Source organism: Elgaria multicarinata, chromosome 1, assembly GCF_023053635.1.
Source record: "Elgaria multicarinata webbii isolate HBS135686 ecotype San Diego chromosome 1, rElgMul1.1.pri, whole genome shotgun sequence".
In the NCBI taxonomy this organism is placed as follows: domain Eukaryota; kingdom Metazoa; phylum Chordata; class Lepidosauria; order Squamata; family Anguidae; genus Elgaria; species Elgaria multicarinata.
Window position 1 is genome coordinate 39,438,969 of NC_086171.1, and position 19,104 is coordinate 39,458,072.

General features: G+C 46.4%; 1 protein-coding gene across 1 annotated transcript in view; it reads right to left on the reverse strand.

Moving 5' to 3' along the window:
* The window catches only part of LOC134398778 (sodium channel protein type 5 subunit alpha-like), a 297,293-nt gene that overhangs the window by 145,315 nt on the left and 132,874 nt on the right, over nt 1–19,104 (reverse strand). Inside the window, exons 13-15 of the mRNA XM_063126285.1 lie at nt 17,269–17,507; nt 15,323–15,496; nt 9,125–9,481 (exon numbers count right to left, since the gene is read on the reverse strand). Of these exons, the coding sequence (XP_062982355.1) occupies nt 9,125–9,481; nt 15,323–15,496; nt 17,269–17,507 (770 nt within the window). The remainder of the gene's footprint in view (nt 1–9,124; nt 9,482–15,322; nt 15,497–17,268; nt 17,508–19,104) is intronic.

A 19,104-nucleotide genomic window follows, 5' to 3' on the forward strand; every position in this document is an offset into this window, starting at 1 on the left:
GTGACAAGCAGGAGCATAGCACCACCTCCACTGAAAGACTTGACTTTTCTTCCCTCCCCAGTCCTATGTCTTTTTAGGTCATGGGAGGGCAACTTTGGAGGTCCAGGGGCCATTTTTATCCCCGATGTGGACTCCATTTTCCCTCCCTGTGGCACCCAAAAATGTGTGTGTGTGTGTGTGTATTAAAGGCATCAGGAGGAGTGGCTACAGGGTGTTAAGAGGGTCAAAAAGACTTCGAAGTGGCCACTCCAGACACAAGAAGCAGCAGGGCCCTCAGTGGAGGGGGCTGCATTTAGCCCCATGGGCTGCACATTGGCCACCCTTGTTTAGCCTGTGGTCAGGGACTGTCTTGTTTTACTGATTATATGTACGCTGTTCTGGGAGCCCTTTTGGTGGAGGAGCAGGTGACAATACTTCAATCAATCAATCACTACATGGAGGGTCGGGGGACCCTTCTGAATGGGGTGAACTGTGGTGAGGGCGTAGGGGAGGGTTTCCTGAAAATCAGATGGAAGAAACGACCATGAGCAAAGCCCTTCCTTCTACGATCTGCATCCTCTGACGGCAGGTGGCCCAGCTGCCGCCAACAGGGTCACCCTAGAGGAAAAGGGGAAACACTGCAGGCGTAGTATCCAATATTAGTCCTATGTAGAGTAGACCCATTGAAATGAATGGGACTTCTGTTAGTCATGACTAACTTAAGTTTCATCCGTTTCAATGGGTCTGTTCTACACAACACTAGCACTGGATACTAACCACTGTCTCTATTCCTGTACTAGCCTGCCCAAGCCTCAAGATCAACTTCAGAGGCCCTAGTCTCTGGCCTATCAGCAAGAATCATTAGGCTGATGGGTACTAGACATGGGGCTTTCTCAGTGGTGGCCCCACATTTTTGGAACTCCTTCCCCAGGAAGATATGTATGGCTTCATCACTGCTGGCTTTTTGAGAAACCTTTGAAGACACATATATTCCCGCCTGCATTTCATGCTTAAAATGTATTACCTGCAGTTGCTAGTGGTGGTAGTGCTTCCCCCCTTCTCTCTCTCTCTCTCTCTCTCTCTCTCTCTCTCTCTCTCTCTCTCTCTCTCTCTCTCTCTCCCCGGGATCTCCTGTGCGTCATGTGGAAGCACAGGGACGATCCCAGGATTCGCCCCCGAGATATAGCCTGGTCTAGCTAAGGCCTGAGTGTAGCTCAGTATTGCACAGTTCAAAATTCAAGGTGCAGCTTTTGCCTTGGGAGCAAGTGGTTAATTTTTCTTTTAAAACTGTAACAAGGGGTGAGCAATTACAGCCGTGCGATGGGGGGGGGGGAAAGGGAAGCAGGCAGTGTGCTTTCACTGGCTAAACTTTAATGTGGGTCACAGCGACCCAGGAAGCAATCTAACACACGCTGGAGAAGGAGAATGGAGGTTTCCCAAATATTCGACTGCAGTGCGCTTCTCAGCTATATGCTGCGCTGTGGATGTTCAGCGTCAGGAGGAAGGAGCATCTTTCCTGGGATTGAAATGCTGGCAGCCATCACAAGCAGCACAGGGAGATACAATGGGAAGTGGCAGAGGCTGATAGGGCTTTTGGAAAGGTCCGGGCACCTTAACAGAGCCTGCAGGTCATGGTCAGAACCAGTTAAGGGTGGGCCAGGCCCTGGAACTTCCAGGAATCCAATCCATGCAAACTGCTCTTCCTAGTCCTTCTGGGATCCAGCACCTCCAAGCTGGGTTCCCAAGCTTACAGGAACCAGCCCCTGTAAGGTACCGCTCCTGGTCCTCCCCAGGAACCCAGCACCTCCTGGACTTTCCAGGAACCCAGCTCCTGTAAGCTGCTGCTCCTGGAGCTTCTGTGAACCCACACCTCCAAGCTGCTGTTCCTGAACTTCCTAGGGACAAACCCTTATAAGGTGCTTGTGGCGTTACACCCCACAAGTCAGTTCCCTAATGTACGTCTACAATTTGTAAGTCTGTTGTGTTTAGAATGTTGACCTGAGTGGGTGGAGATTGAATATCTTAGGAGGGGGGAGGAGGATATATAAGGGAATGGCTGAGGTGATAGATTGGGTTTTAAAGTACTTTGGTTCGAGGGAGAATTAGAGGATCAGGGTAAAGAGGGTTGTCTTTTGAGTGTAGGGTGCAGAAAGTCAGTTGGTAAAAATTAAACAATCCTGATAATAAAGAAAGTTCAAGAGTGAAGGTGTGAGAGAAAGGAAAGTGTGTATGAGAAGAGAGAAAGGATTGGATGAGAGCTTTTAACCAGGGTCTGAAAAGTTTTATTATGAAACAAAGTTTGTGAACAGTGAAATAAACTTTTATTCAGTTTGTTTTACTACCACAAAAATCCCACGTGTCTCCTTGGCATGTATCATCTGCAGCTATATACATATAACACCCATCCTGACATTCATTCACCAACAGCACATATAATTCACAGCGCATTATTTTATTCCTGAAATTATTCCCGTTTAACCCCTTTCTCCACATAGTTTGTAGAAAGGGGGTGTTTCTCCCTCACCTCAGGCTCATCAAGTGGTGGCGCTTAGCTTGAGCAGGGAGTGTCCGCGGACAGGCCTGTTGTCAAGAGCCTGTGTCGTGGCAGTACTCCTCTGGAAACCTAGCCCCTGCATGCCTCTGTTGCTGGAACTTCCAGGAAATCGGTTACTTTCTGGAAACCCAGCTGCTGTCAGCTGCTCCTCCTGGAGCTTCTGGGAACCCAGTCCCTACAAATTGGTGCTCCTCGATCTTACGGGAACTGATCCATTGCAATCTGCTGCTCTGGGACCTCTGGGAACCCGGCCCCTGCAACTGGCTGTTCCTATACCTTCCAGGAATCAAATTGCTGTTCCACTGCACAAATCTGTTAATTTCCTAGGCCCAAACAGTGTTTCCATCTCTTCTCCTCATGCCATGCCCTGCCACCCCATGAAAATGGATCCCTGCCCCTTCCTCTTACATGAGGCTGCCTAATACTGAATCAGACCATTGGGGCTCCTGCACCACTGCCTGGAAGTGACTCTCCAAGATCTTTTCTGGTTACCAGTAGTTTGTTTAACTGGAGATGCTGAGACCTTCTGCATGCAAAGTAGGTGCTCAAACACTAAGCTATAGGTCCTCCCATAATATCCATGCTATATATCCATATTTTATTTCCACTCACTGTCCCACATTGAAAGCCTCTCCCAACATGAACCTACCTGTACACTACATTCAACATCTAAGAAGTGCCATGCTGGATCAGACCAAGGGTCCATCTAGTCCAGCACTCTGTTCACACAGTGGCCAACCAGCCATTGGCCAAGGATGAACAAGCAGGACATGGGTGCAACAGCACCCCCCCACCCATGTTTCCCAGCAACTGGTGCACACAGGCTTACTGCCTCGAATACTGGAAAGAGCACACAACCCTCAGGGCTAGTAGCCATTGACAGTCTTTGCCTCCAGGAATTTATCCAACCCCCTTTTGAAGCCATCCAGATTGGTGGCCATCACTACATCCAACACTGTTATCTTTCAGACGCCAGGTCAGGACTTTTCTCTTCTCCCAGGCATTTAACAGCATTTAACAACGCTAAGTTTGTCTTTTAATGGACCCCAGAACTGTTGTTTTTAAATGGATGTTGTTGTTGTTTTTATACTGTTGTTCTTATGTTTTTGATGGTTTTAAATTTAGTATACTTTTTTTAATGTTTACTGTTTTAAACTTTTGTAAACCACCCAGAGAGCTTCGGCTATGGGGCGGTATATACATGTAACAAACAAACAAACAAATAAATCAATAAATAACATCCTGTGGTAGTGAGTTCCATAATTTAACTATGCACTGTGTGAAGAAGTATTTCCTCTTATTTGTCCTGGTTCTCCCACCAACCAGCTTCATGGGATGACCCCGGGTTCTAGTATTTTGAGAGAGGGAGAAAAATGTCTCCCTATCCACTTTCTCCATACCATGCATAATTTTGTACACGTCTATCATTTTTTCAAGCTAAACAATCACAGTTGATGTAACCTTCCCTCACAGGGGAGATGCTCCAGCCCCTTCATCATTTTAGTTCCCCTTTTCTGCACTTTTTCCAGCAACAAGGCAGAGAGCCTTTTGTGTGGTGGCCCTCCAATTATGGAACAATCTCGCCAATGAGGCCTGCCTGGCACCAACATTGTTATCTTTTCAGCGCCAGGTCAAGACTTTTCTTTTCTCCCAGGCATTTAACAGCATATGTTGAGTTTTAACTGACTCCAGAACTAGCTTTGGCCTGGCTGAGAGTTTAAAATTGTTTTAAATGTTAGCTGTTTCTATGGTTTTAAATTTTGTATATTGATTTTTAATGTTCAGTCTTTTAGTCTTTGTAAACCACCCAGAGAGCATTGGCTATGCATTGGTATATAAATGTAATTAATAACAACAACAGCAACAACACACACACACCCCTTTCTAATCCGAAGCATTTCAAATTCCGTCCTAAGCAAAGCTTAATTTGGGGACCCATATACATTACACAAGTTGAGCAACCCCCTACCCCAATATTATTATTGTTATTTCCATTCCTTAGCTCCCTTTCAAGATCATAGTCTTGTCAAATAATTCAGCTCTTTTTGCTATCTTAGTTTGATTTGGCTAGCCATGGGAGGGACACAGATGCTGAAACTTCACCAGCACCCACTAAAAATCTTATTCGAGCCGTCTTTATGGCTTCTGAAATTTTCAGCAGGCACTGCCTGCAGGCTTTCAAGCATATATTTCCTATCATATGGACTAGAAACATCCTTCAAAAGGAAAAGAAAAGAAAGCAGAGAAACACAGGAGTCTAAATTCTGCACCAACTACTCTGTTCTATGTTTTTCCTACACTTCTGTGCAATCGATGCTCTATGCTCATAGCTGGAATAATTTCTTAGGTTTTAACACCACAGAGTTCAGACACTTTATTTATCTGAGGGTAGAAGAAACGCCTGCCATCAGCAGTTAATCCCTCTCATAGTTAACGGCGCTTGTTAATTGGGAAAAAAAAATCTGCTCTTGATCTCTTGAATAAATACATTTTAACTACTTTGTGTCTGTTAAATATTTAGAAGACGGGGGGGGATATTGGTGATAAAAAGAATAACATCCACTTTGAGGCGTTGGGTGGCGGAAATACAGGAATATATAAAAATTGCAGTCTCTGCCTCTTCTCCCCATCCCGCCCTCCAAATTAAGACAGAACTATTATTTCAGAATTGTAGTTGTTGCATGCATAAAGTTTGCTTCCGAGTTACGAGATTTATTATATTTAAATGTTAACATCAGCTCGGATGATAAATATATGGCCTTACAGCAGGCCTGACCTACATGTGAAGAAATACAAGAGCCGTATTTTAGTGAAATTCAATCGGAAGCTTTTCAGTTATGCAGAAATGCTCTCAACAGCTGGGGATACATGGGCAGGATCTACACTGTTGCTTTAAAGCGCTTTATAACAGTTTTGACAACTGTTTGGGCCCAGGACACACGCCATATACAGTTGTCAAAGCGCTTTATAACAGTTGTCAAAACTGCTATAAAGCACTTTAAAGCAGTATCCTGCTATTCTCCCTCTCACCAACACAGCACAACAGCATTTTAATTTCATCACAGACTGTAATGTATAATCATTGTGTGATGCATGACTGTGACGCACGCACATCTGCTCCTGCACACTGGTAAAGCACTGAACAAAACGAATATCAATGGAATGATACGTACAACCTCATCAAAATGTATTGAAAACATATAATGTAAGAAAAGGCCTATCTGGTCCAGCATTCTATTTCTAGTGTCCATACATAGTCCTCTGGGATGGCTCCAGCATGGCGCCACTTACGTTCTTATGATGTACATGCCATGAGTGCAACCAGGACATTTGCACACCACCACAAGGTTCCTGTCCTAAGTGGTGTGTGTTCGTGTGCGCATGTGAAGGGTCCTGGACTCCCTTCTACGCAGAAACAGAAGATATTTCGGGTTGTCCTGAGCATTTGAAGGTGTTCATCACGGCTATGTTCCCCTCTTTTCCCATTGGGATCAATGGAACCAGTTCTAAAATGGCAGAGTAGCCCATCCCACAGATTTTAACTGAGGCCAGTGACTACAGATCACACTTCCCACAAATGGTTACCCTGCCTTCTGCAGCCTCTCTCCGAGCTAAAAAATGTCTGGCCGGTCCAGACTATCTCCCCTTTTCAGGCTCTTCCTTCCAGTTCTTGCACCCATCTGCACCAAATCCAAGAAGTCAGCCCTCTGCATCTCTTAACTCCTGGGTTTATGGAGGTGAGTGACATGCAGCCATGGCAAACCAAGAGCAAGCCGCTTTCTTGAGAGGCTTGGAAATGCTTGCTCCATATTTCGTGGCAGAGAGGGTTGCTGTCTTTCTGGAGCCGGCAAGCCGGCTGGTAGTGAAACAGGGATACAGAGACACCTAGACCAGGCCTATATCCCAGGATTGTCCCGGGATCATCCCTGTGCATCCAAATGACACACAGGGGATCCTGGGATCTGGCAGGGACGACCCCTCCTTTTGTCTGGGATAATCCAGGAAGCCAGATTCCAGCTGGACATCAGGAAAAACTTCCTGACTGTTAGAGCAGTACGACAATGGAATCAGTGACCTAGGGAGGTTGTGCGCTCTCCCACACTAGAGGCCTTCAAGAGGCAGCTGGACAAGCATCTGTCAGGGATGCTTTAGGGTGGATTCCTGCATTGAGCAGGGGGTTGGACTCGATGGCCTTGTAGGCCCCTTCCAACTCTGCTATTCTATGATTCTATGATTCTATGAACCCGGTTGCTATTGGTTGCTTTAGTATAGATGTCGCCAACCTGGTTGCTATTGGTTGTTTTAGTATAGATGTCGCCAACCCGGTGCCCACTGGGTGTTTTAGATGTCAACTCCCCTCACCAATTGCTCTACTGTCTGGGGAGATGGGACTTGTAGTCCAAAACATCTGGAGGACCAGGACAGGGAAGGCTTCTCTAGAATGCCTTTTCCAGATGGAGCATCTTTGGCCTTTTAATTGGGACGCCTCTGGGACCTGACTTTCCTGTAAGGCATGAAACCCCTTCGATATTTGTTGAGTGGTGCCATAGCAAATTCCAGGTTCCCTGCCATGATAAATGAATCAGATGACCCCATTCATCTGCCACCTTGTTCAGAAATACAATGCAGTCATATGTCTCAGGGTCAAAACCTCTGCATAGTGCTTTAGAGGTCACTGATCTTCACGCCTTCTCTCTCTCTCTCTCTCTCTTGGCAGCTAGGTTCACAAAGCCAAGCAAGCATGTTAACCATTTTCAAAACCGCCCCTCAAAACTCTCGTCTGAGAGACAGGTGGCCATCACACGGCTCCTCGGTGTCAGCTCACATGATGCAACACGGGGTACAATTACGTTTTGCTGGCAGCCACCGGGAAGCCTGATAAAATGCCGTTAACGAGGCACTCCATCGTTGCTTAATAACTTGCCAACCCGCGGTTTGCTGTATTAACCCCCGTGACCTTCATTTCCATCTGAAACCCGGCAAGCCGTTTTGCAAAATCTTACTGTAAACATCATTATACAAGTTGGATAGTCCCGAAGCTGTTCCCCCCGCAATGCGTGGGAGACTCATCCCATCCATCCCGCAATTCCACCAGACCCTTGACGGCATTCGTCAATGACACTCGGAATACACTGTGATTACAGCGGTGCATTAGAACGGTGCTGAAGAGAGCGACACAGACCCTCATTTGGTGGCTGCGGTCAAAATATTCAGATGTACAGGGATGACTAACATCATCTGACTGGAAACTGGCAGCCTCACTGTAGGACTGCGATGTGCCAGGATGCATTTCAGGAAGCACGAGTTCACGCCAGAGGCTTAGGAAATGCTGACATCTTTGCCCAGCCACAAATGTTAACACCTAGATGATCGAGCATATCATAAATTGGGGCTCAGATAGGTCATCCTATACTGTAATGCATTCAAGCCTTGCTCGATCATAGGAGAGCGTCGCTGAAGCTTGACCAGCTCATAGGTCTCAACAGATCCACAATTTTAAAGGCTAGAGGAATACAGTGGATTGTGAACCTTCCTTCAGACAGATACACCCAACCACATGGGAGCCGCTTCTCTTTGATGCTCTCCCATGAGGTTGCGGTGTGTTTGCAAATTCTGCAACGATGTAGGTGGCTCCCATTGGGTGGGAAAGATCTTCACCAGCCTTCCCTGTCCTGCTGTCCTCCAGATGCATCGGACTACAACCCCCATTATCTCCAGCTGGATGGAAGTTATAGTCCCACACATCTGGAGGACATCAAGTTGAGGAAGACATATCTACATGATTATCCCAGTATACATGACTACACACACAAACACTGCAGTCAGATGAGACAGCACCAAGAATAAGCAGGTCACAGATTGGCAAAGTGGCAGAAGAAGCCAAGAACGTCAGAGCAGGAACTACGTCTCAAGTGCACGCACAAGCGAATAAACTGTCCCAGGCGCTCAACAGTCAGCGACACAATCAAAAGCATGAGGCTTCAACCACGGTCCCTGGAAGGAGACCCAAGGAGCCCAACTCCTTTCCGTGCCATTCACTGAGAGACAAAGTAATTGACACACCACTATCCTCAGCCTCCAGAACAAGGTTGTAGGCCTAGCCCAGCCCCTGTTGATAGAAACTCATGCTTTGCATGCCAGGAGCTCAGTGCATAGAACCTCTTCTGCCTCCATCACCATGGCCACTGCTTTCCTGCTTGAGTTATTTATTTATTACATTTATATATTGTAATAAATATATTGTAAGCAGAAATGGAGGTGCATGAGGATCTCCGTGAACATAGCCTGGTTCATGTTCTAAGTGTAGGCCACGGTCAAGGTTGCGTTTGTCCTGATCTTTCTTGTGATCAGGGGAGTTTGTGTTTGCAATCTCCCTTGATTGATTTCTCGTGACATCCCTAAAGATCTCCGGGACGCCTGTCAACTGCAACATCAATGAAGAGCAAACAATGAACTCAGTCTAGGCTAGGTATAAGGTCCAACCCACAAAGTTATCGATTCACACTGTGGAGCCCAGGAAAGCTAGTAGCTGAACTAGGGAGTCGTGGGGGAGCCATTTTTTTTAAATAAAAAAAGTCCTGTAGTACTTACCACGAGATTCCCAATCACCATGACCAGCAAGAAGACCAGAAGACACAGAGGTTGACCCTCCACCAGCATACAGTCCCACATGGTTTCAATCCATTCCCCACAAAGGATGCGAAAGATGATGAGGAAGGAGTGGAAGAAGTCATTCATGTGCCAGCGTGGCAGCTGACCCGTGGTGCTGATCCTGTTGACATGTCTGTAGTAGCTATCCCCGAACAGCTGCATCCCCACCACAGCAAAAATGAAAACGATGATGGCAAGGACGAGGGTGAGGTTTCCCAGAGCACCCACAGAGTTCCCGATGATTTTAATCAGAGTGTTTAACGTTGGCCAAGACTTTGCGAGCTTGAAGACCCTCAGCTGTAAAACAAAGCCGTAAAACACGAGTAAGATCCTTCGGAAGAACGAAGAGGTGGACAATCTTAGGCTGCATTCAAAATGTCACTGAGAGGGGTGTTGTCGAACAAATGTGTGAATGGGCTATTTTATCTGTGCCCACCCTGTTTTGATGTAAGCCCCTTCTATTAGAAATCAAGTTCTATAGCAATTTGAGCCAAACTTATTTATTTATTTATTTATTACATTTTTATACCGCCCAATAGCCGAAGCTCTCTGTAACTGAAAATATATTGAGTAACACTTGCTCAACCAACAAGAAGTGTTGACATATTAGTCAGAGTGTGAGCCTCCCGGCGGGGACAGGAAGAGTAGTAACCACAAAGGAACGGATGTTCCAGGATTGCAATAATAATAATAATAATAATAATAATAATAATAATAATAATAATAATAATAATAATAATAAATAATTTATTTCTTACCCACCTCTCCCTTTGGATCGAGGCAGGGAACAACATTAGAACAGGAATCAATACATCTTAAAAATTCATGATAGGCCTGGCGGAAAAGGCTAGTCTTTAAAGCTGCCTTAAAATCACACAAAGAGTTAATTTTATGAATCTCCTCTGGCAGGGCATTCCACAATTTGGGGGCGACAGAAGAAAAGGTTCTCTGGGAAACTGATGTCAGCTGAAGTAAGTTCACCCCAGAGGACCTGAGTATGTGGGGCGGACTATATGGCATCTTAACATTCAACTGGGTAGGCCTGCCGGAAGAGATCAGTCTTTATGGCTTTCTTAAATTCTGGAAGACTGTTAAGTTGACGAATCTCTCCCGGCAAGCCATTCCACAAACTGGGAGCGGCAGAAGAAAAGGTCCTCTGGGTAATAGTTGTCATCTACGTATTGTTTTTCTAGCCTTAGAATTATCTGCACTCTGCACATGCATAAATGCCTTGTCTATCATTGGTTACTGTATTGCGAAATTGTATTATGATTGGTTTATTATATGAGGACGTTCTGTTGTTGCTTCTGAGGATGTTACCCTATAAGTATCTTAGCTTTGCCTGCAACTAGTGGGCAGTCCTTCAGATCCTCTAGGGCAGCCTTCCTCAACCTGGGGCGCACCAGATGTGTTGGACTACAACTCCCAGAATGCCCCAGCCAGCTGGCTGGGGCATTCTGGGAGATGAAGTCCAACACATCTGGAGCGCCCCAGGTTGAGGAAGGCTGCTCTAGGGTTTGCCACCTTGCAGCACTGCAGGCTGCTCGTAATAAAACTTTTCCAAGATGAGAGAAATTGTGTCTTGAGAGTCTTTGACCGCCACTCAGCGAACCAAGGGAACCTGCCCTTTTGGGTTCCTCGACAGTGTCTGCCGGATGCAAACTGAGGCTGCTCTTCCTTCCTCTTGCAGATGCTAAAGGCCCTAAGTGTGCTATGAAAATATATACTATTTTAAGAATGTTTATATTATTGCTTCTTTGTGGAATGGAAAACTGGCCTTGTATGTAAGCGTGTGTGTGGTTTTTAAAATCTGTTAGTCTTTATTCTTTCTCCTGCTTAGTTTTAAATTGATGGGTTAGGACAGTTTATTCATTTTTGTGTGTGTTGATCAATATTGTATTATTTATTGGTTTAGTTTTTGGAAATATGGCTATTATTATTATTATTATTATTATTATTATTATTATTATTATTATTATTATTTTCTTTTGAATATGCTGTGAGCCTTTTCAGGCACAATCTTGTGGGAAACTGAAATAAAAATAAATGGAGGGTGATGAAGACAATAGGAGACTGCAGTAAAAAAAAACCCACTATTGTATATCTTTCCTTCTTTTCTTTTTTTAAATCTCAAGGCGCTCTGCTTATTAATTAGAGCCTAGTTCTGGCTGAGATAGTAAATGTGCCTGGACTGTACCACTTCAGACTTGAGGGGAGGATGCTCCTCTATCCAAAAATAAATACACAAATAAAATAAATTTATAGAAGTAAATACACAACAGCTTGCCAGGAAGGAGGGTTCTAGCCTATACATCTCCCTGACATGCTAGCTTTCCATGTGCAGGAGCATTTAATGGTTTTGGCCTCCAGTCTGAAAGTTATAGCTGAGTGGGTAGAGCACAAGCTCTGTGAACTGAAGGTCCCGGGTTCAATCCGCAACGTCTCCGGTTAGGCTAAAACCCAGGAGAACCACTGCCAGGCACTGTCCACAATACTGGGTTGCATAGAGCAATGTTCTGCCTCAGTATAAAGCAGCTACCTATGAATAGTCATGTAACATTTGCTCCGCTGGAAAGGCTTTGGCCTGCAGCAGGATGGGTGACAACATGTGGATGTTGTCTGCTATGGATTATTCACACTATGGGCTTTGCTAGCCTGGGCTGATACCTGGGATCGCCCCTGTGCGTCCAGATGACGCACAAGGGATCCTGGGTTTAGGCAGGGGCCAACCCTCCTTTGCCCTGGGGTAATGGGCTCCACTTGTAGCCCGGTATTTCCGCAGTCCTGGGCTGAGCCTGGGACCATGGAAGGTCTAGCCTGTTCCGTGGCTTTTCCCAGCTACGCGGCTTACTCACGCGTAGCCAGGAGAAGCCACGCATGGGGCCGGGGGGGGGGAAGATTGCGGCCGGGGGGGAGATCGGGGGTAGAGGGGAGTGGGGAAACCTTTTTTTTTTAAAAAAAAACCCAAAACCACTTCCTTTTGGCGCTCCTGCGCACCCGGCCCTTTAAAAATAAAAAAATGGTGGGCACGACGGGGCTTTCCTTTACCCCGTCATGTCTGATGTGTGGATTAGAGCAACAGCCCGCGCTAGTTGCAGCTCGGGCTCGCCCCTCCTCCCAACCGGACTTTAAGGTAGGTCTAGCAAAGGCCTATGTTTCTACTATCTCAGTGAGAACTAGATTAGTATAGTGATCAGAACCCAGTGTGCCACTGGGTAGATTTTGGGACTGTCAATATGGTGGCAGGTTGCCACGCGATGAGCTCAAATCCTGCGCTTTCGCTGCTGCGGGGCGGCGGCTAATCCCGACGCTGTAGCAAAAGCATGGGGCTTCTGGCACCAGGCCTGCCCCTGTCCTTTGCCCAGGTAGATGGTGACCAATCAGCGGTCACCATCTCCCCGGCCACACCTCCACCATGACCCCAGAGCAAGGCTAGACGGCGGATACACTGTACTTGACTCTCTCTGGAGAAAAAAGTCAGGATTTTTTTCCTTTGGAGTTTCAGGGGAAAGCGTCATGGTGGCTGCAAATCTGCAGCTGCGTCATATAACTGGAACAGCACAGATTCGCAGCCACTACGGGGCTTTGGGCACGTATAGAGAGCCCCTTTGTCCCTGAGGGAGGGATTTAGGGAATGGAAAAGAATATGTGAGAGAATTCATCCATCTCTTCCCCACTTAGCCCCAGAATATCCTTTGTAACACGTGTGAGAGGGATCCAATAAACAGAGCAAACTCACTAATCTTGGGTGGTAATTTAATTATCTAAATCATTATTATTTTTTGTCCTCTCCTCTCTCTGGAGGCCAGTAATCAAACCTACTAACTATGGGCACTTAAAGAACATCAAAACTAGGCCTGCCCCCAAATGATCTGTAACGTTGCTATTTCCTTTTTTAAAAAATGGTGTATTGGATACAGCCAAATAAAATGCAGATGCACCAAGACACACATTTCCTAACACGCATATTCTTTTCAGAGCCATTTTGCTCTATGGCCACCATGAGGCCCAGTATTGGGCAAAAGTTGGGATAGAAAATAATAATAATAATAATAATAATAATAATAATAATAATAATAATAATAATAATAATGCTCCTTCTGCTTCTCAGCACCATTTTCATTCTTCTTCTACTCCCTCAGAACCTGTGGCCCTCATTTGCACGCGTGCTGCGAATTTTCTTTGGCTGTGGCAGTTTTGTTGATGAGCTTCGGTGACATCATAACCATCACCTCGGTCTTGTGACATCAGCAAAACCACATGGGTCAGCGCAGCCAATCAGACGTGGCAGCAATTGAGGACAAGGACTGTGAGTGCAAAGTAGGAGGTGGAAGATAATGCTGAGGGAAGCAGCGTCCAAACATTATAAATGTGCTCATGACAAGTGCTCAAAATAGCCTAAAAGAAGACGGCACGGGACAAGAAACACAAAAACGGGCACCGAAGGGAGTCGTTTCATCAGCTTAGCCCTGGCTGGTGGCCTTTTCAGTCTCAAATTTGTTACTTCAAGTGTTCTTAATATAGGGGAAAAAAGAAATGGGTCATTTACAAAAATAAGCAAATGATCGTAGTCAGCTTTCTCGTGAAGTTTACAAAGAAGGAAAACTGAAACGACATTCGAGTCACTTGTGAAAGTGTCTGAGGCAGCGGAGGCTGGTGGCTCCAATGTCAATTGCTCCAACGGTCTGGGTTTCAGTCAGAACTCTAAAGGAACCCTGCTCTATAGCCCTTCACTTTGGAGAGCTCCTTTAGAGTTCTGACTGGTTCTGACTGAAACCTGGAACGGATTCTCCAGTTCACTGACATCGGAACCACCACCTTCCACTGGTCTGAGGCGATGTCTGAGGCCAGGAAAGCTGATCCTTCGTTGAGGCTGGATTGCTGAGGACCTTTCTCTCATGCACAGCGTCATGTGGCACTACAGTCTTCCACTGGAGAGCAGACATGTGTGAACAGTCTCATATTCTCTTTCCTAGGGATGGTGTGAGAGCCCGAATGGGTCCAGGAGTCCGGCAGACTTCACTGTGCCCGGCCTCTTGGACCCTGCTCAGTGAACCGCCTGAGCCCCAGTCTTTACTGCAAGTGTCCAGCGGCTGTCAGGGCTTTGCTAGACCTGCCGGATAATCCGGCCGGGAGTTGGGGCGACGGCGCGCTGCAACTAGCGCGCACCGTCGCCCTTTTCCACACGTAAGATGCGACGGGGCAAGGGGAAGTCCCGTCGCGTCCGCCATTTTATTTAAACCTTAAAGGGCCATGTGCGCAGGAGCATGCCACCAAACAAGGTAAGTTTAAAAATAAATAAATATAGGGTCCCCCGCTCCCCCTGCCCCTGATTTCCCCCTCACACAATGCCTGATGCCCCCCCTGCCCGCTCGCTCGTCCTCCCCCCTTACCCGATGCCTGATGCCCTGTCCTTCTTTCCCCCCCATCCCCCTTCCCTTATGCCCGTGCCCATTCTTCTTCCCCCCCCTCTCCTGCTGGGTCCGGCCTTTCCCCCGGCCCCTATCTCTCCCCCCCCCCGTGATCCCCCCCCCTGGCCCGATGGGCACAGCGCTCCTATGAGCACTGTGCCCAGTCCGTGGCTTCCGGGAAAAGCCATGGACCCTGCTAGACTTTCTGCTTATCCCGGCTTAAGGGAGGTGTTAGCCCGGCCTGACCCCGGAATCCCCTGTGCATCATCTGGATGCACAGGAGGGAGACCGGGCCTCACACCACACTAACGCCTGGTCTAGCAATGGCCTCAGTCTCCTCAGCAAATTGCTGCTTTATGGCTGACATTTGCACAAGAATCGGTGTACCGAAAAACATGTGATGGCATTTTGATGCAAATGGAGACTCTCCAAAGAGATGGGTGGCTGTTGGGCCTCGTGGAGAGATCTGGTAAGGGCTGAGGACTCATGAATGGGTCCAAGGGCTTTACTAGCAGCTCTGGGGGCAGGGGAACGAGCAGGGACAGTGGCTCTCTGTGTGCCCAGAGAAACCTGATGGAGGTGAACTGTTCCTCCCTACTCTCTCCAAGTTATGTAATCAAAAACAGTTTCCTCTGAACTTGGCGTTGTATCATGTGCGTACAAGTGTGTGTGTGTTGTGTGTGAGTGAGAGAGAGACAGATAGACAGACAAAAAAAAGTTACTTTACCAATCTGAAGGAGCGTAACACGGACACATTTCCCATGCTAGAAAGACTTAGTTCCATCAAGCTTAGCGTGACAATTATACTGTCAAAAATATTCCAGCCTTGCTGAAAATAGTAGTACGGATCCAGAGCTATGAGTTTGAAGACCATTTCAGTCGTAAAAATCCCAGTGAAGATCTGTGAAAAGGAAGAGAATATTAATCTCTAAGGAGGATTCTGTTGTCACGGGTCAGGGGAACACGTATTCATCAGAGCCAGGAGCTGCTGTAGTTTCCTGGTGATCGTACACTCTGCGACAAACCTGGGATTTGACTTGGAAATGAGCGGAGTTATCCTCTCATTCCTGCCATTAAATAACTCATCTTATTTTGGAGCCAATCCAAATTTAGCCTCCCCAGTACTCTGTGAGTGCAAAGTTGCCTCCTATCCTACATCCATCCAACTCCCTCGTCTCTTCTTTATAAGCCCCACTTACCTGGCTGGAATGGTTGGTGGTGATGCTCTGGAGATGTCAGTTGGCTGCAGAGAGAAGGAAGTAGGGACGTCTCTTTCTTCCTCCTCTTCCTGGCACCTGGTGCACTGCACAGAAGCATGCCAGGATAGAAGTCCTAGTAGCGCTTGGGATATGTAGTTTTCCCAAGGTTCACTGCAATGTCAGTAGTCCTTGGGAAAACTACACTTCCCAAGGGCATTTCTCAGGGTCTTGCATCCTAATGTGCTGCGGACCAGTGTGTCAGACACCTCCACTTTTCCGTTGAAACCGTGCTTTTGCATTTGGCTGCATGACCTTGGGTGTTCAGCCTGGGATCTCAAAGAGGTTATTAGGGTGCAATCCTGTGCATATTTAGATGGGGAAAAAACCTCCAACATCCAGCATGCTCTATCTAGCATGGCTGGCTAGGGCACGCTGGGTGTTGTAGGAGTTTCTTCTGTCTAAATATGCACAGGATTGCACCCTAATAACCTCTTTGAGATCCCTTAGTTACACCAGTCACTGTGTTAAAATCCCCTTATGCCACTGTTGATGCTTGGAATGAGCTCTGGTCATAAAGGGTGTGGCCGGTGCTGGATACATCACATCCTATTATCTGCTGAGAGCAGCTTTGGAAATCCCCAAGTCCAACGCTTACAAAAGTTTTCAGTGTTTGGAATTGGATAGTGAAGAAAACAAATTAATTGGCAAGTTGGCTAAGGACTGCCAATCACTTTTTCACAAATGCCTAATTAACTTAAAGCTCTGACTACCACAGGATACAGTAATGGATGCTAGCTTTTGCCTAGTCTGCAAATTCAGCAGTACAATGGACTATCCAATTTAGGTGGCAGCTCACGGAGGCAGGAGATCGAATCTGGGGCCTTCTGCATGCAAAGCATGTGCTCCACCAATGAACTAGGGTCTCTCCCTCTGTGGAGCCTCCCTCTGCATCCACCACCTGCAGTCTAAAGTGGCACAGTCTGCTCTACCACCTTAGGACTTCACCACCTCATTCCGCTGCAAGAGTAGACCAAGCCTTAACTGGCTTTTCCAAAGGAGCAGACCAGCCATTCTCAACCTTGGGTCCTCAGACGTTGCTGGACTACAAACCCCATCATATACAGTGAGCATGGCAAATGGCCAGGGTTGATGAGAACTGGTCGAGCGTGGCAGTCCCCATTGGTCTGCTGGTGCCAGTTTTTATTTTGCAAAATGGCAGCTCTGTTGTTTTTTCTTAAATGGAATGTTGTGCAAATGGTGGCCGTAAAGGGGCCATTTACGCAACATTACAGGTGTAAATGGTAGCGTGGCGAATAGGGCCGGCCGGCTGGTGGGGGATTGACAGGTGGCACGTGCCACCAATGGAGGTGAGCCTGTCCATCCCTGGAAAGAGGTTGCCTTTGGTCTGGTTTATCAAGGTAGTTCTTTTCCATTCTTGCTGGAACACATGACAAGTTGAGGATTGTCCACTGACCAGATTTCCAACGTTGAGCACCTCCTCAAATTCTTTTGTCATCTTGTAATGATCCATGGCCATGAAGAGGGTGTTCATCACAATGCAGAGGGTGATTGTCAGGTCGCTGAATGGATCCATGATGATAAACTTGACTTTTTCCTTGAACAAGAGCCACAGCGGGCAACAGTCCCAGATGAGAAAACGAACCGCAAAATGATTCCAGCAAGGGGGGCACTTCTGTTGCGATTCCTCAAGCTCTAAGTAAGAAGGAACAAGGTCAGATCAGGGGATGCCAGAGCAGAAAGGGAGCGGATGTATTCACGGCACTGTGGAATGGACCTTTCCCCCCTCAATCCAGAGACTTGCATTTCAAGAACATTATTATTATTATTATTATTATTATTATTATTATTATTATTATTATTATATTTCTTACCCGCCTCTCCGATTGGATCGAGGCGGGGAACAACAGCAAGCATAAAATACATAAAATACTGATTAAAAACATAGTATACACTGTTAAAAACATCCTAAAAGCATACTAAAAGTGACCTAAAATTCTACTGGATAGGCCAGAAGTGCCATGCTGGACCAGACCAAGGATCCATCTAGTCCAGCACTCTATTCACACAGTGGCCAACCAGCCACCGGCCAGGGACCAACAAAGCAGGACACAGGGCAACAGCACCCTCCCGCCCATGTTCCCCAGCAACTGGTGCACACAGGCTTATGGCCTCGAATACTGGAGGATAGCACACATCGGGGTCACTGATCACTATACTAATCTAGTTCTCACTGAGATAGTAGAAACATAGGCCTTTGCTAGACCTACCTGAAAGTCCGGTCGAGAGGAGGGGCGAGCCTGAGCTGTAACTAGCGCGGGCTGTCGCTCTAATCCACACATCAGACGTGACGGGGTAAAGGAAAGCCCCGTCGTGCCCACCATTGATAGCCTTCCCCTCCAGGAATTTATCCAACCCCCTTTTCAGACATGTTGATACATATTGATCAATGGCTACCATTGAGTCATGTATGGCAGTGGGTGATTATTTTGTCCAGTTTGGGTTGTTTTTGATAAGAAGTTATCAAAATTCACAAATTGGATGGAAAGACATTGCAATATTATTTTATTTTTTAAAATAATAGATATGGGAGTAAGTTAAACTGACTAATTTGTCCACCGGGACAGGAGGGTTTTGAGTGCTAAAGCTCTCAAAAGTCTGGGTTTGAATCTCTGAGTATTCAAATGTGTTTCTGGGGCTGAATTAAGGTTGACACCTCTTCTTTTCTGAAAGGTTCCTCATCTTTAACAAGCAGGTACAACGTCGTCCTCTCCATGCTGGGAAATAGCTGTACCTATTGAATTTGGCTGGTGCAGATGGGTGAGAACATTTTTGTGTGTGATTTTAATATACACAATTCTTGTGAGCGAATTGTCCTAATTCAATGGATTTTTAATGTCAATATGACATATATGCATTTTGGCGGAATTTCCCCTAAAATACACATTTTTGTATATATATTTTTAATTGGAAAACTCCGTTGCAAAATTTGGAGAAATGTGAATTTTGAAGGAACATAGAACCATAGAATACTTCAGCAGGAAGGGTCCTATAAGGCCATCAAGTCCAACCCCCTGATCAATGCAGGAATCCACCCTAAAGCATCCCTGACAGGGGGTTGTCCAGCTGCCTCTTAAATGCCTCTAGTTTGGGAGAGCCCATGACCTCCCTAGGTCATTGGTTCCATTGCTGTACTGCTCTAACCATCAATAAGTTTTTTCCTGATGTCCAGACAGATTCTGGCTTCCTGTAACTTGAGCCCATTATTCCATGTCCTGCACTCTGGGATGAT